At 39.5% G+C, this 23,328-nt stretch overlaps 1 protein-coding gene across 1 annotated transcript in view; it reads left to right on the forward strand.

The window, feature by feature from the left end:
* Window positions 1-2,194: 2,194 nt before the first annotated feature.
* LRRC9 (leucine rich repeat containing 9) overlaps window positions 2,195-23,328 on the forward strand; it is a 128,602-nt gene continuing 107,468 nt past the window's right edge. The window contains exons 1-7 of the mRNA XM_069596741.1: window positions 2,195-2,497; window positions 12,140-12,220; window positions 12,473-12,691; window positions 14,451-14,591; window positions 15,873-15,936; window positions 16,228-16,298; window positions 21,055-21,237. Of these exons, the coding sequence (XP_069452842.1) occupies window positions 12,173-12,220; window positions 12,473-12,691; window positions 14,451-14,591; window positions 15,873-15,936; window positions 16,228-16,298; window positions 21,055-21,237 (726 nt within the window). The 5' untranslated portion in view covers window positions 2,195-2,497; window positions 12,140-12,172. The remainder of the gene's footprint in view (window positions 2,498-12,139; window positions 12,221-12,472; window positions 12,692-14,450; window positions 14,592-15,872; window positions 15,937-16,227; window positions 16,299-21,054; window positions 21,238-23,328) is intronic.

Consider the following 23,328-nt stretch of genomic DNA (forward strand, 5'->3'; position numbering starts at 1 on the left):
CCATACATGACCACTGGAAAAACCATAGCCTTGACTAGATGGAACTTTGTTGACAAAGTAATGTCTCTGCTTTTTAATATACTGTCTAGGTTGGTAATAACTTTGCTTCCAAGGAGTAAGCGTCTTTTAATTTCATGGCTGCAATCACCATCTGCAGTGATTTTGGAGTCCAAAAAAATAAAGTAAGCCACTGAACTTCATGGCAAATAGATGGGGAAACAGTGGAAACACTGGCTGACTTTATTTTTTTGGGCTCCAAAATCACTGCAGATGGTGACTGCAGACATAAAATTAAAAGACGCTTGATCCTTGGTAGAAAAGCTATGACCAACCTAGACAGCATATTAAAAACCAGGGACAATACTTTATCAACAAAGGTCTGTCTAGTCAAAGCTATGGTTTTTCCAGTAGTCATGTATGGATGTGAGAGTTGGACTATAAATAAAGCTGAGTGCCAAAGAATTGATGCTTTCAAACTGTCGTGCTGGGGAAGACTCTTGAGAGTCTTTTGGACTGCAAGGAGAACCAACCAGTTCATCCTAAAGGAAATCAGTCCTGAATATTCATTGGAAGGACTGATGCTAAAGCTGAAGGTCCAATACTTGGCCATCTGATGTGAAGAACCAAGTCATTGGAAAAGACCCTGATGCTGGGTAAGATTGAGGGCAGGAGGAGAAGGGGACGACAGAGGATGAGATGGTTGGATGGCATCACTGACTCAATGGACATGAGTCTGAGTAGGCTCCGGGAGTTGGTGATGGACAGGGAAGGCTGGCATGCTGCATTCTATGGGTCACAAAGAGTAGGATAGGACTGAGTGACTGAATTGAACGGAACTGAATTCATCTAATTGATTTCTGATACAATTTCTTAATCTAAAATTTTAGATATTAAAACTATTGTTATCTAGTCTTTGCACTCTATAGTCAGGTCATCTTGCTCAATTAGATTTTCAGTGATGATAATATGAACCAGATTTTTCTGATGCTTTTTAAAAACTCCTAAACTTCAAATCTATTTTAGTTAATTAATGACAAACTGAAATTTCTGAGGAATAAAAACCATGCAAGTAAAATTTCTCTTTTTCTATGTTTATGTATGTTTACAAACGGTCAATATTACAGTAAAATACTTGAAATGAAAATATAGTAAAATATCTGCACTCATATTTTTCATGAGAAAGCAGTTTTAAAATATAGTCTATTGAATGAGGCAGCCACCTGGTGACAGAAAACAGAACTTACAAACACTATTTTGCATGAACTGAACGTCATAAATATTCTACACAAATAACCTCAAAAAAACATAATAGCGCCGTCCAACAGAAACATAACAGAAATAACATAGGTAATTTAAATTTTCTAATTGCCGCTTTTAAAATGTAAAAAAAAACAAACCAGTAGATTTAATAAAGTACTTTCATGTAAATCAATATATGAAAACTACATATCATTTCAACATGTGATCAATACATATATTTTTCATGCTAGGTCTTCAAAACACAATGTGTGTTTCATAGCACATCTCAGTTCAGACAACCCACCTTTCACGCGGCTGTAGCTAAATGGCTAACATGTGGAACAGCACTTATCTAGAGAATGAAATGAGATCAGCAGTTACTTTGATCGCCTAACAATTCATTTCTCAGCCCTCTGTTCCTCCCATTCCCTCTTTAAATATTTATTTTGTAAAAGTTTGGCCACCAGTATACTTTGGAGTGCTTAAACGACCCTCAAAAGCCTGTCGGCGAACGACAAGAAGACCGTTGGAGGGTCCAGGTCTTCTCTGGAGGTCACTAAGGCGTCAGGTTGGCCTGCGCTGTCCTTCGATTAGGCTCGCTCTGTGCTCAGCGGCTTCCGGCTGCGGTCAGATACATTCCTGGAGAGCGGCGGTCGCCGGCGTTTGGACCGAGGGGCGCGTGGGGATATTAGGGCCTGATACGGGTGTCTGGCCGCCTTGTGACATCACAGCATCATGCTTTGGGGTTCAAGTTCAGTGAGGCTCCGGGCTTCCAAACCCCGGAGATCAAAGATTTTCAGTGGGAAACAGCCGGGACTGAAAGAGGCAACGACTAGGTCCCCGCTGTAAGTCGTTGCTTCCCATCCGGGCCTCTGATCTGGCGAAGGCAGGTGAAAAGACACATGCAGAGTCTAAAAGACCCGCGGAGACGGGCGCTCCTCCCCACCATTTCCCAGGAGCACCAGCGGGGTCTTCCGGATGGACCCCTACCTCTGCTGATTGGTTGTAGCTTGCCGCCACGTGATCCAGAAACGAGTCGGCCACCACTTTCCCCGCCCCTCTCACCCCCTCCCCACCCGGAGGTCGCGGGAGGCGGAGAGCAGGTTTCCTAGGTAACCGCAGCGGGCAGTTGTGTACACACCAGGCCCCGGGAAAGGGAGGGTGTCCAGCCTGCTGCTGCAAGACCAGGATTAAGAGGCGGGAGTGGACTCTGCTCTGTCTCCGATTGCCCCGGAATCCATCCTGTCTCTGGAATAAGGTGAGTGAGTATAACCTGGTGGCCTTTGGGAGTACCTCACCTCTAGGCAAGCCCCAGGAGTCTTTGCTCCCCTCTCCTCTCTCTCTGGCCACACCCGGAGGAAGACAAGAGAAAAGCAACGTTGAGGTCAAAAGACCCTTGTAATGGTGCAGTGGAGATGATAATAATGAGAGACAGTGACGTGCCTTTATGTGAGGCCGTCAGGTTTACCAGAGCAAAGCTGAAGAGGAAAAGGAGAGGGAGGGTGGTACACAGCTATCTGTGCAGCCTTTACTGAGAGAACGAAGTGCTCCTTGGACACACTTGATACCGCTCATCTAGAACTGGAAGGGCACTTGTTTGGCGCATCAGTAATAATAGATGGATTCTGATCCTTTTATACCCAAGGCAGGAAACAATTTGACCATACAAGTCTTCTAGTTTATAGAAAAGAAATTTGATTTTTTCACAATGACACTTTCCCCAGCTCTCATGACAGACAGGAACATGGTCCTTTGAACTCTAATTATTGTTCTACTCTGACCAGTCATGTAAAACTTAAGGTATTGGGTTGGCCAGATGCTTTTGGTATCATCTTGTGGAAAACCCAAATGAACGTTTTAGCCAACCCAATATTTATAGCATATAGGACCCTGTGGCGTGACAACTAATTCAAACCATCCAATAAATTGTTATCAAATACCAAGCATGTGTCAGGCACTGTGATAGGGTAATTGTCCCTGCCTTCAGTGATGTTGTAACCAGGTAAGGAACAAAGACCTGGAAGTATCACAGTACAGTAGGACAGGTGTTGTATATGTGCCATATTCTGGCCTTTATTGGAACTATGAGCAGGAGAATGATTATAATACTGACAGAATTAAAGTCTTCACACAGAAGACCCTTGATTTAAATTTTTAAGGGCATATGGAGTATGCCATAAAGTCAAGGGAAAGTTAGGGAGGGGAAACAGCATATGCCAAAGTACAGAAATATCCCATGCCATTCAGAGAACTATAGTTGTGGCCAGAGCCTGGGATGCTCTCAGGAATTTGTAGTTGATGAGCTTGAAAAGTAGGCAGGAGTTAGAGTTTAGACACCATGAATACCTTCCAAGGGGAGTTCAGTTCAGTTCAATCGCTCAGTTGTGTCTGACTCTGCGACCCCATGAACCACAGCATACCAGGCCTTCCTTTCCATCACCAACTCCTGGAGTCCACTCAAACCCACGTCCATCGAGTCGGTGATGCCATCCAACCATCTCATCCTCTGTCATCCCCTTCTTTTCCTGCCCTCAATCTTTCCCAGTATCAGGATCTTTTCAAATGAGTCAGCTGTTTGCATCAGGTGGCCAAAGTATTGGAGTTTCAGCTTCAACATCAGTCCTTCCATAGAACACCCAGGACTGATCTCCTTTAGAATGGACTGGCTGGATCTCCTTGCAGTCCAAGGGACTCTCAAGAGTCTTTTCCAACATCACAGTTCAAAAGCATCAATTCTTCTGTGCTCACCTTTCTTTATAGTCCAACTCTCACATTCATACATGACCACAGGAAAAACCATATCCTTGACTAGATGGACCTTTGTTGGCAAAGTAACGTCTCTGCTTTTTAATATGCTGTCTGGTAGGTTGGTCATAATTTTCCTTCCAAGGAGTAAGCATCTTTTAATTTCATTGCTGCAATCACCATCTGCAGTGATTTTGGAGCCCAGAAAAATAAAGTCAGCCACTGTTTCCACTGTTTCCCCATCTATTTGCCATGAAGTGATGGGACCAGATGCCATGATCTTAGTTTTCTGAATGTTGAACTTTAAGCCAACTTTTTCACTCTCCTCTTTCACTTTCATCAAGAGGCTCTTTAGTTCTTTTTCACTTTCTGCCATAAGGGTGGCGTCATATGCATGTCTGAGGTTATTGATATTTCTCCCGGCAATCTTGATTCCAGCTTGTGCTTCATTCAATCCAGCATTTCTCATGAGGTACTCTGCATATAAGTTAAATAAGCAGGGTGACAATATACAGCCTTGGTGTACTCCTTTTCCTATTTGGAACCAGTCTGTTGTTCCATGTCCAGTTCTAACTGTTGTTTCCTGACCTGCATATAGGTTTCTCAAGAGGCAGGTCAGGTGGTCTGGTATTCACATCTCTTTCAGAATTTTCCATAGTTTGTTGTGATCCACTTAGTCAAAGGCTTTGGCATAGTCAATAAAGCAGAAATAGATGTTTTTCTGGAACTCTCTTGCTTTTTCAAAGATCCATCAGATGTTGGCAATTTAATCTCTTGTTCTTCTGCCTTTTCTAAAACCAGCTTGAACATCAGGAAGTTCACAGTTCATGTATTGCTGAAGCCTGGCTTGGAGAATTTTAAGCATTACTTTACTAGCGTGTGAGATGAGTGCAACTGTGGTGTAGTCTGAGCATTCTTTGGCATTGCCTTTCTTTGGGATTGGAATGAAAACTCACCTTTTCCAGTCCTGTGGCCACTGCTGAGTTTTCCAAATTTGCTGGCATATTGAATGCAGCACTTTCACAGCATCATCTTTCAGGATTTGAAATAGCTCAACTGGAATTCTATCACCTCCACTAGCTTTGTTCGTAGTGATGCTTCCTAAGACCCACTTGACTTCACATTCCAGGATGTCTGTCTCTAGGTGAGTGATCACACCATCGTGATTATCTGGGTCATGAAGATCTTTTTTGTACAGTTCTTCTGTGTACTCTTGCCACCTCTTCTTAATATCTTCTGCTTCTGTTAGGTCCCTACCATTTCTGTCCTTTATTGAGCCCATCTTTGCATGAAATGTTCCTTTTGCATCTCTAATTTTCTTGAAGAGATCTCTAGTCTTTCCCATTCTATTGTTTTCCTCTATTTCTTTGCATTGATTGCTAAGGAAGGCTTTCTTTTCTCTCCTTGCTAATTTTTGGAACTCTGCATTCAAATGGGTATATATTTCCTTTTCTCCTTTGCTTTTCACTTCCCTTCTTTCTACAGCTATCTGTAAGCCCTCCTCAGACAGCCATTTTGCTTTTTTGCATTTCTTTTTCTTGGGGATGGTCTTGATTCCTGTTTCCTATAGAATGTCACAAACCTCCATCCACAGTTCATCAGGTACTCTGTCTATCAGATCTAGTCCCTTAAATCTATTTCTCACTTCCACTGTATAATCATAAGGGATTTGATTTAGGTCATACCTGAATTGTCTAGTGGTTTTCTCCACTGTCTTCAATTTCAGTCTGAATTGTCATAAGGAGTTCATCCGAGTTGATCCGAGCCACAGTCAGCTCTCGGTCTTGTTTTTGCTGACTGTATAGAGCTTCTCCATCTTTGGCTGAAATCAATCTGATTTCAGTGTCGACCATCTGGTGATGTCCATGTGTAGAGCAAGGGGAGTAGTGTGAGCGAATTTCCCTTTTGGGAGGTTGCTGGCTTTCCAGGTGACTCAGTGGTAAAGAATCTGCGTGCAATGCAGGAGACACAGGAGATGTGGGTTCTATTTCTGGGTCGCGAAGATCACCTGGAGAAGAATAATGGCAACCCACTCCAGTATTCTTGCCTGGAGAATCCCATGGACAGGGGAGCCTGGCAGGCTACAGTCCATGGAGTCACAAAGAGTCAGACATGACTGAGTAATTGGCGTCATGGAAGTGTGGAGGATTGATTGGCAGGAAGTGAGACTATAGGGAAAATTTCAGTTAAGTTGAAGTAATGAAAACCTGAATCAAAGCAGAAGCAATTGGATAGAGGGGAGGAAAAAAAAAACTTGACAGACATTTAGCAGGTATATTTCAGGCATACATATATGCAGAATGATTTAATGAGTGAGCAAAGGTGGGGGAAAGAATGAAAGAGTGATTGAACATCAGTTCCAGGCTTCTTACTTGAATAATTAAAACAATGATATCATTTACCGAGAGAAAATATGCATTTTCTCTCGGTAAATGGCTAAGCAGTTTGGCTGGAAAATATAATGATTCAGTTTTGAACATACTGAGTTTGAGACACATTCTGATGGAGCTTTCCATGTGGTTAGTTGGGTTATTGCACAGAAAAAAAGCAAGATAAAAATTAGTAGTTTTTCACCAAGAAGGAAACTATTAATCAGAAAATTAGGCATTAAATAACAAGTAGAGAAAAGTCAAGGAGAAAAAGTCAAACTAAAGAAGAAAACTTAGAGTCATCAGCATTGTCAGATTTCATCTCAGAGTCAAATTAAGTTAAAAGTTAAAACTTGTCCATCATCTTTGGCATTAAACCAGTGTTGACCTGGAAAAAGAAGATGCATTTGCCTGAGGTATCCCCACTGAGACAGCAGTAAATTGAGAACTGAATAGAGGTGCTGAAGTGTTGCTAATTACTCCCTATGTTTGCTAATGCTCTAATATGGTGCTAATGACTTATATCTAAAAGTTTTTTTGGTAAAGGGGTCTAAAATCAGCTAATCATTGAATACAGGATAGGAAAAAAATTTTTTAAGATAGTAATGACCTAATATTTGTGTATCAAGAGAAAAGAGACCCTAGAGAAGGAAAGATGTGAGTAAATGAAAAGAAGGAAAATTTGGCAGATCAATGTTCTGAAGAGTCTGAAGAGAATGGGATAAGTACACAGGAAAAGGGATTCACTTGGGACAGGAGAAAGAATGCTTTTTCTAAGAGGAGTCAGAAAATGAAATAAACACAGCTGACTCTTGAACAATCCACATGTAACTCATAGTCAGCCAGCTTATCCTTCTTTTCTCCTTATCCTCAAATTCAGGAAGGCATGGACCGTGTCAGTCAGTCATTTCAGTTGCTCAGTTGTGTCCGACTCTTTGTGACCCCATGGGCTGCAGTGCACCAGGCTTCCCTGTCCATCACTAACTCCTGGAGCTTGCTCAAATTCATGTCCATTGAGTCGGTGATGCCATCCAACCGTCTCACCCTCTGTCATCCCCTTTTCCTCTTGCCTTCAGTCTTTCCCAGCATCAGGGTCTTTTCCAATGAGTTAGCTCTTCACATCAGGTGGCCAAAATATTGGAGTTTCAGCTTCAACATCAGTCCTTTCAATGAACACCCAGGACTGACTTCCTTTTGGATGGACTGGTTGGATCTCCTTGCAGTCCAAGGGACTCTCAAGTGTCTTCTCCAACACCACAGTTCAAAAGCATCAGAGTTCCTCAGCACTTAGCTTTTCTAATGGTCCAACTCTCATAAGCATACATGACTACTCGAAAAGCCATACCTTTGACTAGATGGACCTTTGTCAGTAATGTCTCTGCTTTTTAATATACTGTTTAGATTTCTCATAGCTTTTCTTCCAGGGAGCAAGCATCTTTTAATTTCATGTCTGCAGTCACCATCTGCAGTGATTTTTGGAGCCCAAGAAAATAAAGTCTGTCACTGTTTCCATTGTTTCTCTATCTGTTTGCCATGAAGTGATGGGACCAGATGCCATGATCCTAGTTTTCTAAATGTTGAGTTTTAAGCCAGCTTTTTCACCCTCCTCTTTCCCTTTCATCAAGAGGCTCTTAGTTCCTTTTAACTTTCTGCCATAACGGTGGTGTCATTTGCATATCTGAGGTTATTGATATTTCTCCCTGCAGTCTTGATTCCAGCTTGTGCTTCATCCAGTCTGGCATTTCACATGATGAACCATGTAGTACTGTAGTATTTACTATGGGAAAATATCTGCATATAAGTGGGCCTGTGCAGTTCAAACCTGTGTTACTCAAGGGTCAGCTATGTATTTTAAGAGGTATGGGAATTTAAGAAGTGTCTATCTCGTGGCATCATGCCATCATTGTTCTCTGTGAAAATAGGAACAAGATCATCTACTGAGGGAGAGAGAGAACTTGAGGTGAGTGGTGAAAGTTTAAAATATTCCAGATGTTGTGAATCTCAGGTCTGTATCTCTGGTCCTACTCCTTAGGAGAGGAAGTTGAATATAAAATATCTGGTTTTGGATTCAACTCAGGTTAGAGACTGTGCATTCGTAGTGATTTCAACTCACATGACCAACCAGTCAAGTGAAATCTTTCAGCAGCACTCCAGAGCAGAGATCAGAGGTGACTGGATCAATCCAAGATTTGAGATTTGAAGGATGAAAGCTATAGATGCTCCTGGTGGCTCCTGGCTCCCTGGAGAAACTGGAGAAGACCTGCAGTTTCTTAGATGGACAGGTCCTAAAAAGAGCTTTCCCAGTTGCAGGAGAGTGAGTACAAGCTGGCCATCAGGACACTCACCTCTAGATAGAATCAGAAATTGGAAGCCTTGGGACCACTTGAGTTTGGAGAAAAGATAGGAGGTTTGTAAATGCCAGGAAGGTCCATAATTATGTATTATTAATTATGTATAATCACATAATTCAGATGTAGTTATAAAAATTATATAATTTGAGGGTTTTAAGTTAAATTTTGTTTCACTAATTAACTATTGAATTACAACAAGGTTTTTCCTAAGTGAGGGCACTGGAGAAGAGAAGTTAAGGTGAAGTGAAAGAAAGGTTGATATCACAAATATGCATATTTCTCTCTGAAGAAAAAGTAGTCTTTGAAAAAGAATAGATTCGTATATATGTATAACTGAATCGCTTTGCAGTACAACTGAAACTATCACAACATTGGTAATCAACTATACTTCAACATAAAATAAAAAGTTTGAAAAAAGAAAGAAAAAATAGCCTTCTTGAATAAATGGAGAATTATATCTTGTTCTAAAGGAAGATTCAATACTGGAAAGGTGAAATTCTCCCTAAATTAATTTTTACAATCTAATCTCAGTCAGAGTCCCAAGTGAATTTTTGAAACTAAATGCAAAATAATTATAAATGTTATTTGGAAAAATAAATATGAAAGAATAACAGGAAATTTTTTAAAAAAGAAATGAGGTAGAAATTTACAATATAAATCACAGTTATTAATACAGGGTAATACTGTAGGAATAAATAGAGCTAACGGAAAGCACAGATTAGAAAGTCCAAAATTAGACTCAGCTACATATGATAATTTAGTGAATAATGAAGGGAGCAGTTAATATCTTCTCTAATAGATATCTTGGGCATAGACCATAGGCTAGAAAACAGTCACTGTTTGGTGACTCTGGGGTGCTAAAGGCAAGCTTTGTTCCTTGTGTGGTGGTGGGCAGACAGGCTTTTCCTTTGGTGCTCACAGACATTAAACCAGAATGTAGGGGCCCTCCTTTACTTGGGATGCCATCCAAGTAAACCTAGGAGGCAAGACTAGTCTGCATCTCTATGTGGGCCTCTGATGGAATATCTAAACTCCTTCAGGTAGTCTTTGCTGCATGCTGCCTTGTCTGGCCACTCTTATGGTGTAATATTTGGGGATAGTCCAAGAATAGTGTAAAGAGACAGCTGCCAATTGGAAGCAGGGAAGGAATGATCAGTATTATTTTCAGTATAGATCTATCATCTAACCACTGCTCACCATCTTCACTACTACCACCCAGTTCCAGCTGCCACCCTTTCTCACCTTATTACAACTGCTCCTTGACTGATCTCCTTGCTTCTCCCATCAACCCCTGCGGTCTATTTTCAACACAGTAGCTAGGGCAATCCTTTTCAAAACCCAAGACAGCTTGTGTTATTCTTTCATTCAAAATCCTCATATAGCTTTACATCTTATTCAAAAAGAAATCCACCCCACAGTACTTCTCTGATTTCACATCCTACCAGTTTTCCACATGCTAGCAAGGTAATGCTCAAAATCCTTCAAGCTAGGATTTAACAATACATGAACTGAGAACTTCCAGATGAACAAGCTGGATTTTAAAAGGGCAAAGGAACCAGAAATCAAATTGCCAACATCCATTAGATCACACAGAAAGCAAGGAATTCCAAAAAAATCTATTTCTGCTTCATTGGCTACATTGAAGTCTTTGACTGTGTGGATCACAACAAACTGGAAAATTCTTCAAGAGATGGGATTACTAGACTACCTTACCTGCCTCCTGAGAAACCTGTATGCAAGTCAAGAGGCAACAGTGAGAACCGGACATGGAACAATGAATTGATTCAAAATTAGGAAAGGAGTGCGTCAAGGTTGTATATTGTCACTCTGCTTATTTAACTTATATGCAGAGTACATCATGAGAAATGCCAGGTTGGATGAAATTCAAGCTGGAATCAAGACTGCCGGGAGAAATATCAATAACCTCAGAAATACAGATGACACCACCCTAATGTCAGAAAGTGAAGAGGAACTAAAGAACTTCTTGATGAAGATGAAAGAGGAGAGTGAAACAGCTGGCTTAAATCTCAACAATCAGAAAACTAAGATCATGGCATCTGGTCCCATCACTTCATGGCAAACAGATGGGGGAAACAATGGAAACAGTGACAGATTTTATTTTCTTGGGCTCCAAAATCACTGTGGACTTTTTCTTGGGCTCCAAAATCACTGTGGACGGTGACTGCAGCCATGAAATTAAAAGATGCTTGCTCCTTGGAAAAAAAGCTATGACAAACCTAGACAGTGTATTAAAAGGCAGAGACAGCACTTTGCCGACAAAGATCCATCTAGTCAAAGCTATGGTTTTTCCAGTGGTCATGTATGGATGTGAGAGTTAGACCATTAAGAAAGCTAAGCACCAAAGAATTGATGCTTTTGAACTGTGGTGCTGGAGAAGACTCTTGAGAGTCCCTTAGACAGCAAGGAGATCAAACCAGTCAAACCTAAAGGATATCAGTCCTGAATATTCATTGGAAGGACTGATGCTGAAGCTGAAACTCCAATACTTTGGCCACCTGATGCAAAGAGCCGACTCATTGGAAAAGACCCTGATGCTGGGAAATACTGAGGGCATGAGGAGAAGGAAGCAACAGAGGATGAGAGGTTGTATGGTATCACCGACTCAATGGACGTAAGTTTGAGCAAACTCCGGGTGATAGTGAAGGACAGGGAAGCCTGGTGTCCTGCAGTCCATGGGGTCGCAAAGAGTCAAACAAATCTGAGTGGCTGAACAACAACATATTAAGACCAGGATTCCTATATTTTTCTAAATAGTATATATCTGGAACAATATAATGAATATATTAAAAATTAATGAAATAGTAGCCTACATTTTATTGAAGCTATATAGTTATTTAGTATTTCATACCATTAAGAAGTTGACTAGTTCATTTTAATAAACATTTATTGCCATGCCTATGGTATGTTACTAAGTCCTGAGGATTCTTTTTCTTTGCTAACTATACTTAGAAAACTGGATTCAGTTTGGGACATCACAGCATAATAGAAAGAATGAACTGGAACTGATTCAAGGAAGAAAAACAAGAATCTTTCTAGTAAGAGAACTAAAAGTCATGAACTTGGGGCAAGATAAAGGTATAGATGAGAGCTGATTATGTTCTTCAAGTATTAAAGGCTCAAAATGTGGAAGAAAAATTATGCTTGTTTTATTTGAATGCAGGAGGTAAAATGACAGTGAATGGGGGGGGGGGGAGTTATGGAGAGACAGAATTAAATTCAGAATAAAAAAATAACTTTCCAAGAGAAAATTTCAGAGATGGAATGGACTGTCTTGGGGTCCAGACATTCTTGGTAATGTACTGTTGGAAAATGTTAAAGCACAGGTGAGTAAGTCCACCTAAGTAATGTTAAGGTCCCTTTACATGATATGGCATGACTCTGGTACTTACTTCAACTTTTCTTTTTTCTTAACAGATATATTACTATAACCTTTATTTTTAATGGAAGATGATTGAATGTGAAAACATAGACCAACACGACATAATTAAAGAACTGGTGAGTCAAAACCAGGTTTCTTTTCAACTATATTTGTAAGAATACTAAATGAAACGTTTTTACACTTCTCTCCGGAGTTTATCTAAAGATTTCTTCTATGATCTTTGGAAGTAGAGAAAAACCATATATGTGGTACAGCTTTTCTCCTTGTGAGTCAAAATGTCATCAGTAAAACACAGTTTATAATTTCTAATATCAAAAATAATTTATTATCTTAAAAAGGTAATAACCCAGTTTCTTTTTTGAAAATAGTGTTTATGCAATGGTTTGTCTTATGAGATGATTGGACAAGAAGGATCAGATACTTCAAAACTGGAAATGTTTTTCTCAGGATATCCTCGTATAGTTGGATTGTCATTATTTCCTAACTTAACAAGTCTCACAATTGTTGCTCAAGATATAAAAGAAATTTCAGGACTAGAAACTTGTTTACAGCTTAAAGAACTTTGGATTGCCGAATGCTGCATAGAGGTAAGTCTAAATATAACCTTATGTGAAGTATTTGTACTAAATTATTTGGCTTTGGTAAATAATTCATTGAAGTATATGCTTGAGGCATAGATCAAAACAGATAAATTCATATTTGATGAATTAAACCCTTTATCCAGTAAAACAAAAGAAACATTTAAATGGGCAAAATATAAAAATAGATGTACACAAAAGAGAAAATAGAAATAACTGAAAAATAGACACATTCTACTTTTTAATAATCAAATCAGATCAAGTAATACCCAGTATTGCTTCATAGTAAAACTGGTTTCGGAGAAGGAGATGGCACCCCACTCCAGTACGCTTGCCTGGAAAATCCAATGGATGGAGGAGCCTGGTGGGCTGCAATCCATGGGGTCCCAAAGAGTTGGACACGACTGAGCGATTTCACTTTCACTTTTCACTTTTATGCACTGGAGAAGGAAATGGCAACCCCCTCCAGTGTTCTTGCCTGGAGAATCCCAGGGACGGGGGAGCCTGGTGGGCTGCCGTCTGTGGGGTCACACTGAGTCGGACACGACTGAAGCGACTTAGCAGCAGCAGCAGTAGCAAAACTGGTTTAACACTGTTGGTTGTGTGAAAATTATAACATCTGTATTGAAAAGCCATATTGCAAAATAAATCAAGAGCCAGAGATAGGTATATACCTTTTGACTCAGAAATCCCTATTCTAAGATTTTATCCTAGAGAAGTAATTAGAAGCAGAACACTCTATACATAAAATTATTTGTTGTAATATTATTTATAGTAGTTAGAATTTTGAAACAAATAATCATACAAGTTTATTTCTAAGAAAATTGTTATAAACATGAAATATTTTGTAAATACTGTAATTTGAAAGATTATAAAAACATTTTTTAGATGGCTTTAAGTTTTAAAAATCCCACAAAATTGTGTGTTATGATTATAACCATATAAAATAGGTATCAAATTGATAAAAGTTCAGAGAATATGAAAATTGAAAATAGTTGTATTTAAGTAAAGTAATTAATATGATTTTTTAATTTCAGTTCATTTTGCTGGGTATTGATTTTGCAGTCTATTCTGAAAATGTGATTTTTAAAGGAAAATGTACTTAAAAATGTACCTTATTGAAAGGATTCAGTTCAGTTCAGTTCAGTTGCTCAGTCGTGTCTGACTCTTTGCGACCCCATGAATCACAGCACGCCAGGCCTCCCTGTCCATCACCAACTCCCGGAGTTCACTCAGACTCGCGTTCATCGAGTCAGTGATGCCATCCAGCCATCTCATCCTCTGTCGTCCCCTTCTCCTCCTGCCCCCAATCCCTCCCAGCATCAAAGTCTTTTCCAATGAGTCAGCTCTTCGCATGAGGTGGCCAAAATATTGGAGTTTCAGCCTTAGCTTCATTTCTTCCAAAGAAATCCCAGGGTTGATCTCCTTCAGAATGGACTGCTTGGATCTCCTTGCAGTCCAAGGGACTCTCAAGAGTCTTCTCCAACACCACAGTTCAAAAGCATCAATTCTTCGGCACTAAGCCTTCTTCACAGTTCAACTCTCACATCCATACATGACTACTGGAAAAACCATAGCCTTGACTAGACAGACCTTAGTCGGCAAAGTAATGTCTCTGCTTTTGAATATGCTGTCTAGGTTGGTCATAACTTTTCTTCCAAGGAGTAAGCATCTTTTAATTTCATGGCTGCAATCACCATCTGCAGTGATTTTGGAGCCCCAAAGAATAAAACATAAATATTCAGTCTCCTCTTTTTTTTTTTTACAGAAAATTGGAGGTCTTCAAGAATGCAGAAGTTTAGAAAAGCTGTACTTATATTATAATAAAATTTCTAAAATAGAAAACTTAGAGAAATTATCCAGATTGGCGGTTCTTTGGCTGAACCACAATGCAATTAAATATATTGAGGTAAGATAATTTCAGTGATTTATGTTTAAAGTCTGTCAGATATGCAGATGACACCACCCTTATGGCAGAAAGTGAAGAAGAACTAAAAGGCCTCGTGATGAAAGTGAAAGAGGAGAGTGAAAAAGTTGGTTTAAAGCTCAACATTCAGAAAACTAAGATCATGGCATCTGGTCCCATCACTTCATGGCAAATAGATGGGGAAACAGTGGAAACAGTGTCAGACTTTATCTTTTTGGGCTCCAAAATCACTGCAGATGGTGACTGCAGCCATGAAATTAAAAGATGCTTACTCCTTGGAAGAAAAGTTATGACCAACCTAGATGGCATATTAAAAAGCAGAGACATTACTTTGTCAACAAAGGTCTGTCTAGTCAAGGCTATGGTTTTTCCAGGGGTCATGTATGGATGTGAGAGTTGGACTGTGAAGAAAGCTGAGCGCTAAAGAATTGATGCTTTTGAACTGTGGTGTTGGAGAAGATTCTTGAGAGTCCCTTGGACTGCAAGGAGGTCCAACCAGTCCATTCTAAAGGAGATCAGTCTTGAGTGTTGACTGGAAGGACTGATGCTAAAGCTGAAACTCCAGTAATTTGGACACCTCATGCGAAGAGTTTACGCATTGGAAAAGACCCTGATGCTGGGAGGGATTAGGGGCAGGAGGAGAAGGGGACGACTGAGGATGAGATGGCTGGATGGCATCACTGACTTGATGGACATAAGTTTGAGTGAACTGTGGGAGTTGGTGATGGACAGGGAGGCCTGGCGTGCTGTAATTCATGGGGTCGCAAAGAGTCGGATACGACTGAGCAACTCAACTGAGTGACTGACTGACTCCTGTAGAGCTTAACCAGTGTCCAAGAAATATTAATGACTCATTTAATTATTGTTGAGAACTAATGCATATATAGCATATTATAACATACAGAGAACCTCATATGCATAATTTTCTTTATTCCTTACACCATGTCTGGGAGGCAAGATGTTAATTCTTCTTTGAAGTTTAAAAATAAAAAGGTTTGCAGAAGTTTTATATATAACTTGCTGTCTATGTATTCTTTTTCCTCCTCCTCTTCTTTTCCTCTCTACTCAGCTCCCTGTTCCCTTCTCCGTCAGTAATTCTCTCCAGCTTCCAGAGAACAAGGTAGGCTGCACTGAGTTCTAAGCTTTTAAAGTAAACAGCATCCGGTGCTTGAAACACCAGGAGAGCTAACCAGCTTGCTCAGGTGACTTATAAACATAGATTTTAATGATTTCTTCTAAATTCTATGTTGCCTAAATTTTTAGGGCTTGCAAACTTTGAAGAATTTAAGTGATCTCAACCTTGCTGGGAATCTAATAAGCAGCATTGGTATGTATAGTTTCATTTGAAATATGATAATGTTACAATAATTTTTTGTTATTATAAAAAGTACAGTCTTAGATTTCTTTCTTTTAGACTTTTTGTATGATATCTTTACAAAGTGTTTCTAAATCTATAGTTAAAGGATATGGAAATACTACCCATTGATCAGTGGTTACTAATTGTGCAACATTACTGTTAGGAAAAGATGATCATATACAACTCAGAAACATGACAAGATACAAATGAGGTAAAATGAGAAATTTAATTTTTTTCTCATCTTGTTTTTTTAAATTAAAGGTCGATGTCTTGATCCCAATGAGCAACTAGAAAGATTAAACCTTTCTGGTAACCAAATATGTTCTTTCAAGGTATGTTTAAGTGGAATAATTTATTTTTATTTATCAGTCTGAATCATGAGCCATCTTATTGCAGTAAATGGACTAAATATTCCCCTCTTAAAGAATAATTTAATTGTTTTGGGCTACCGAATGCTTCCATGAATTTTCACATGAGCTGATAAATTGGCCCTAATGGTCTGACACTATTAAAACCAAAAAAATAACTATTCAGTTGGTTTTTAGGACACTACTTTCTCTGTTTATCTCCCATCTTTCTGGGTATACCTCTTCAGTTTTCTGGATTTTCATTCTCTTCTAGCATCTACAAAATGGATTGTCCCAAGTTAGTCCAAGATCTTTTCTCATTTCTGTCTGCATTCATTCTCTAATCACTCTAATCATCTTACAACTTTAAATACCTTTATTCACTAATTACTCCTAAATTGGTATCTCTGTTTTGCCTAAAAAAATGGTAGACATCTATCCTAACTCAAACTGATTTCCCCTTCACCAAAGCTTCATCTCCTGCAGCCTTCTCCATTTCTCTAAAAGGCATCTCTATTCTTCTGATAACTCAAGCCAAAATCCTTAGAGTCATTCCATGCCCCATATCCAGTCCATCAGCAAATTCTGTTGGCTCTACCTTCAGAATATGTCCAGAGTCTGACCATTTTTTACCTCCTGTATCACTGTTAGCCTGATTCAAGACACCATCTTCTCTTTCTTGCATACTGAAAAAAAAACCCCTCCTAACAGTTCTCCCTCTGTTTACCCTTCCCTATACTCAGTCTGTTCTTTACATAGCATCCTGCCCCTTTAAATATATGTCAGCTCAAATCACTTCTGCTCAAAAACCCGTCCTTGGTTTCTCATCTCTTTCATAGTAAAAGCCAATTCTTACAATGGCCCATCAGATTCTATATAATCTAGTTTCCCCACTGTGTCTCTGGCTACAGCTTCTATCACTCTCCCCTTTGTTTACATCATTCTAGCCTCTCTGGTCTCTTCACTGTTCCTTAAATATATCTAAGACAGTTACCTTAGAGCCTTTGCACTTGCTGGCATATTCTTCCCCCATATATCTTCATGGGCTTCCCTCATAGCTCAGTTGGTAAAAAGTCTGACTGCCATGCAAGAGACCTGGGTTCAATCCCTGGGTTGGGAAGATCCCCTGGAGAAGGAAATGGCAACCCACTCTGATATTCTTGCCTGGAGAATCCCATGGACAGAGGAGCCTGGCAGGCTACCATATATCGGGTCACAAGAGTTGGACACGATTGAGCGACTAAGCACACAGTGTGCTCACATATATCTTCATAGCTCATCTCATTTCTTTCCAGACTTTATTCGAATGTTATGTGCTTAGCTATGCCTTTCTTGCCTAATTTAAATAAAATAGCAACAATCCCCTACTACCCTCTCCCAACTGGAAGCATTCCCATCATTTTTCCCCTGTTCTATTTTTCCTATTGGAACTTATCCAGAAAGCTTACTAGAATACAAGCTCCATGAGTACAGGAATTCACCTGTTTTATTCACTGCTATATCCACAATACTTAAAGCAGTATTTGACTTATAATAAGCCTCAATAAACATTTGTGAGGCACATAAATGAGAGAGAAAAAAACAAATAAGAAGACAATCTTTATGGCATATAGTGTGGGTAAAATTATATAGCATTCATAATTTTGACAGTGTCAGAATGAAGTACATATTCAAACACTTTCTCTAGGTAATGCTGAAGAAAGGTGGGCAGATTTACTATTTAAATAATTCTGAATTGATCAGTGTTAACGTAGGCATTCTTTTCCTCCAAAAAGATTATAGAACACCAAAAAGCTATAGAATGAGGCAGAATGTTTGAAGTGAAAGTTGCTCAGTTGTGTCTGACTCTTTACCACTGCATGGACTATAGCCCACAAGGTTCTGTCCATGGAATTCTCCAGGCAAGAATACTGGAGTGGGTTGCCATGCTCTTCTCCAGGGGATCTTCCCAACCCAGGGATTGAACCCAGGTCTCCTGCAATGCAGGCAGATTCTTTACCGTGAGGCAGAATGTTATAAGCACCTTAAAAGAAATTTAAATAAAATTTAATTTTATTGGTAAAATTAAAGAGGAAATATTTGATGTGAACATTGAAGGGCTGACAGAATTTCAACAGGCAATGTAGGGAGGATCTTCTACAACATAGTTGGAAGTAGGCATTCCAAAGATGAGAAGAACCATTTGCAGAAAGAAGTGGAGGTAGGAAATCAAGGGGTTTGTTTGTAGTAACAGCAGCAACAGAAGAGGGAGCTATGAAACATATATTCAAAATGTATATATGTATACACTTAAATATTATCTACACTTAAATATTACCTACACTGATTTGTTACCTTAAATATTACCTAATGTTAGATGACTCTGGAGTCTACGAAAGCACAACATCTCACTGAAAATTAGTGGTATGGTACCTGGTACAGATGGAAAAGGGCACACAAATTTTTTCGTCACCACCAAGATAGTATCTTTTAAGGGTGACTGGAAAGGCTAGACATAAAAACTCAGAATAGTAGTATTTCAGGAACATTCCTAGTATGGGAATAGTAAAAGTTGCTGTGAGTTATGCTCAATGTTTTGCTCTGTAGGTAGTATTTAAGCTAACAAATGAGACATGAATAGGAGTTACCTAAGGAAAGAGCATTCCAAGCAAAGGTGTGCAGGACCTAGGTGGTGGAAAGACAGTGGCAAATTAAAAAAACTAGAAATCCTCTGTCTGGAGCAGAGCAAGGGAGAGAGTATGAGTTGGGGTTGAAGAAGATAAGTGCAGAATGCTGGGAGGATGAGGTATCACCCTGCCAAGAAGCTATATGGAAGCTTATCTCACCTTGGCCTGCCATGGCAGCCTTGTGGCGAGGAGCAGAGGCTGCACAGCCAGGAAGACCTGTCATTTCTAGCCGTGCCACAAACCAGGGGCAGCGCAATACAATGGTAACGTGATGCTGAAGTGACAATATAAGGTTCTTAAAATAAAGACTGAACATCACTCAATAGAGAGGCCCTTTTATTATTATTCTCACTGTTGTAATGGTAACCTATTTCAGTCTCCTCACCAAAAGAATTGGATTAAATAGGACTATTGTGAAGATTCACTGTATGGCATAAAATTAAAAAGGCTGTCTACCATAATGGCGGCTACTTCTCAAAAAAAACATTGAGCATAACTCACAGCAACTTTTACTATTCTCATACTAGGAATGTTCCTGAAATACAACTATTCTGAATTTTTATGTCTAACCTTTCCAGTCACCCTAAAAAGATACTATCTTTGTGGTGACGAAAAAGTTTGTGTGCATTTTCCATCTGTACCAGGCACCATACCACTAATTATCAGTGAGATGTTGTGCTTTCATAGACTCCAGTGTCATCTAACTGTAGAGTGTAGGCGGAGGATTCCTGTGTAAGACTTCCAAGTTCACACCCACCATAGCTCAGACTAATGGTCAGATGCAATCCAGCCACGCAGAAAACAGTATCTTCATACTTCAGAACTATCAATGGTTTACCTTCCTTGCCCTGCAGAATTTGGCCAAGTAATTCTCTGCACAAGTCTATCCAGCAGTCTCCTTTCTAGAGAAACACTGCTTAGTGCCACTCCTGGGCTATGGGCCCAGCCATAGCCTCAGGTCCAGCCAGGGAGCCAAGTTCTTACTTGTCCATAGATGGCTGGGACACACATTGTCCACCTCCTCCTTACTGTTGATTCTGGCAGCCTGAATACTTGTTTCCTGATTCCATTTGTGCTTTATCTTCTAAATTAGAAACTCCTGATTCTTGCCTTGGATTTCCTTTAATTCCGATTCTGAGTCTCCTGACTAGCATTGCATTCCATCAAGTCGAGCTCTACCATCATACCCTCCTACCCCAGACCCCCTAGTAATATTATTATTGAGAAAGATGTGAGGATGTCTTTGAGATTGGTGGAAAGTGATATGTTGAAGTGATTTAGATGAATAAATGTTATTCTCTAGTGAAAAAGATGCTAAATACTTGAAAAATGGATCAATAATTAAACAACAGACTCTGTTCCCATGCATTTTAAATGTAAAAGGCCAAAGAGTATTTACTAAATCATGTATTCCATATGATTTTAAGTTCAAGGTAAAAGATGTAATTACATTACCAACCCCTACCCTTCCAGAGTCTGTGAGGAAAATGAGGGCCTTGGGAGAAAGCTAGATTTCAGTTGCCCTTAATAGGCAGAAATGGAATTTATAGAAACAAAAAACCTCAAACCAAAAGAAAACCTAAAACTCAGGATCTCAGTGGTAATTATGATAGAACAGAGGTGCCATAGTCTTTGGTGATAATTGCAGACCTGGAGGAGGCTGAGGAAAAGAGTGAATGGTCGTCGGTGTGGGCAAGTTGATGAAGCTTGTAGGAGACCTGCACCCTTGTTACTGCTGGGCATTTGTTGGCAAAGGGGCTGTGTGCAGAGAGGGAATGGAGTCTGAAGAAATAGATGGGCTCCAAGATTTCATGTGGAATACGTGATTTAGTAAATACTCTTTGGCCTTTTACATTTAAAATGCATGGAAACAAAGTCTGCTATTTAATTATTGATCCATTTTTCAAGCATTTAGCATCTTTTTCACTAGAGAATAACATTTATTCACCTAAATCACTTCCACTTATTAAGGTACATAATTAAAATGCATTAAGTAAATTATGGGTGATCTTAAGAATTCAAATGCCTTTTTTAGAAATGGACAGTTGAAATTAATTGATTTGTTACTGTTCTAGGACCTTACTAACTTAACCAGGCTACGTCATTTAAAGGATTTATGTCTGAATGATCCTCAGTATAAAACCAATCCAGTTTGTCTGCTGTGTAATTATTCCACACATGTGTTATATCATTTGCCTTGCCTTCAAAGACTTGATACGTTTGATGTGTCACCAAAGCAGATCAAGGAACTGGCAGATGTAAGTGTATCCCTAATCAGGTATCTGTGACTTAAGTTTAATTAACTGCTTCTTTCTGGCTATGTCAGTGCGTGGTAGGTAGTATTATTTTGTCAGTGTTGTCACCAATTCTACTTTTGCCCAGTGAGCTGGATATTTCACATAAATGCATATAAATAATAATAATATTAGTACTAGAACCTCAATTTTGATGACAATACTGGAAGGTAAAATAATAGAAAAGCATTTATAACATATAAAGCTTAAAGAAGAAAATCTGAAAAATTATCATCAGTGCTAAGAATATACAAAAATTAATAAAACCTAGACAAAGTAGAAATGAAACAAGTAACTTCCTCTCATTTGGAATGTTATATATCAAAATTAGAAAATACCCATGGTTAATGGTAGTATGCCAGGATTAGGTAGATTTTAATCTAATTAAAGATGGTTTGGGGCTCTCTGTAAATATAAGTGGATCCACCCACACTGCCAAAATCTTGAAGATGTCCAAAATTTGAAGATAACTGAAATCTAGAAGAGAGCTTTTCCTGGGCTGTCACTGATGGTGACTCTCCCAATAAAGGGGCTACTTTGACATGGTACTAAAGGCTTTGTAATTTGAGAATAGAGTTCATAGGAATTTACCATGTTTCTTAATATTCTTTCCACATTATATTTCTACTTCTCTTTCCAGTCCATTGAGTCCCATTTGTTCACTTAGTTAACCATTCAATAAACAGTTTATGAGTATCTAGAATGTGCCAAGCATGTGGATGCCCCCACATAAAGCCCTTCCATCCTTTCCTTGTGGTTCATCCATTATCTCAACACAGATGAAGAATGTCTTTACCCATTTATCTTGTTTCTCTTCTTTTGTTAGCCTGAGGATTTATTGTCAAGTTCTCTTCTTTCCTCTCTTCTTTTCAAAACTGAGATTATCCTCTCTCCCATCCCAATCTAAGAAGTGAGCTGTCTTGTAATATTGAGCAAAAGGCTACAGAGTTATTGTCTACTAGCAGAGGTTCTGGAGAAGGCAATGGCAACCCACTCCAGTACTCTTGCCTGGAAAACCCCATGGATGGAGGAGCCTGGTAGGCTGCAGTCCATGGGGTTTCGAAGAGTCGGACACGACTGAGCGACTTCACTTTCACTTTTCACTTTCATGCACTGGAGAAGGAAATGGCAACCCACTCCAGTACTCTTGCCTGGAGAATCCCAGGGATGGCAGAGCCTGATGGGCTGCCGTCTATGGGGTCGCACAGAGTCCGACACAACTGAAGCGACTTAGCAGCAGCAGCAGCAGCAGCAGAGGTTCAGAGTCATTGGTGGGTCAGGTAGGAATGTCTTCTTTAACAGTGTTAAGTCAAAAATAATTACAAAACTTAGCAGTGACACCGTATTTTTGAAATTTCCATTATCATCTCTGTGTTTTTTAATTACACATTTTCTAAAAGGTGAGCAGGGTGAATGCGCTTCACTAAACTACTTGTCTGATTAATCTAACAAATATTTAACGCCTATTAGACATTGAGACACAGTTCAAGGTACTAGAAATAAAATTACCAAAATAGATAAAACCCCTGCCTCCATATGGAGTTTACATTCTAGTGAGAGAAGACACCCATAATAAGGACTAAGTGAGTAAAAAACTAGTATGTCAGATGGTGATAAATGCTATGGAGAACAACAGGGTGAAGGGAACAAAATTGTTGGTAGGCGCAGAGGAAGGGCTATTGGCTCTTTTATATAGAATTGTTGGGAAATGATTTATTTTAGGCAACATTTGAGCAGAGAACTGAGGAAGTAAGGGGGCAAGCTCTTCAGGGATCAGCAAGAACAAAGACCTTAAGCAGGAGCATGCCTCTCATATTTTAAGAACAACAAGGAGGCTAGTCTGGCCGGAGCTGAGCAAATGAAGAGGAGAGAAAGAGATGAATACAGGAGTGGCGGGGTGGGGGGTGGGGGGCAAACCATGTGAGACTGAAGAATGGTGTAAGAACTTTGGCTTTTACTTTCAGTGATATGAGGCCACTGGAAAATTTTGAGAGGAAGTAAAATACGATGCCTTATGTTTTAAAGTGTTAGTCACTCAGTCATGTCTGACTCTGT

This window comes from Ovis canadensis, chromosome 7 (genome assembly GCF_042477335.2).
Source record: "Ovis canadensis isolate MfBH-ARS-UI-01 breed Bighorn chromosome 7, ARS-UI_OviCan_v2, whole genome shotgun sequence".
In the NCBI taxonomy this organism is placed as follows: domain Eukaryota; kingdom Metazoa; phylum Chordata; class Mammalia; order Artiodactyla; family Bovidae; genus Ovis; species Ovis canadensis.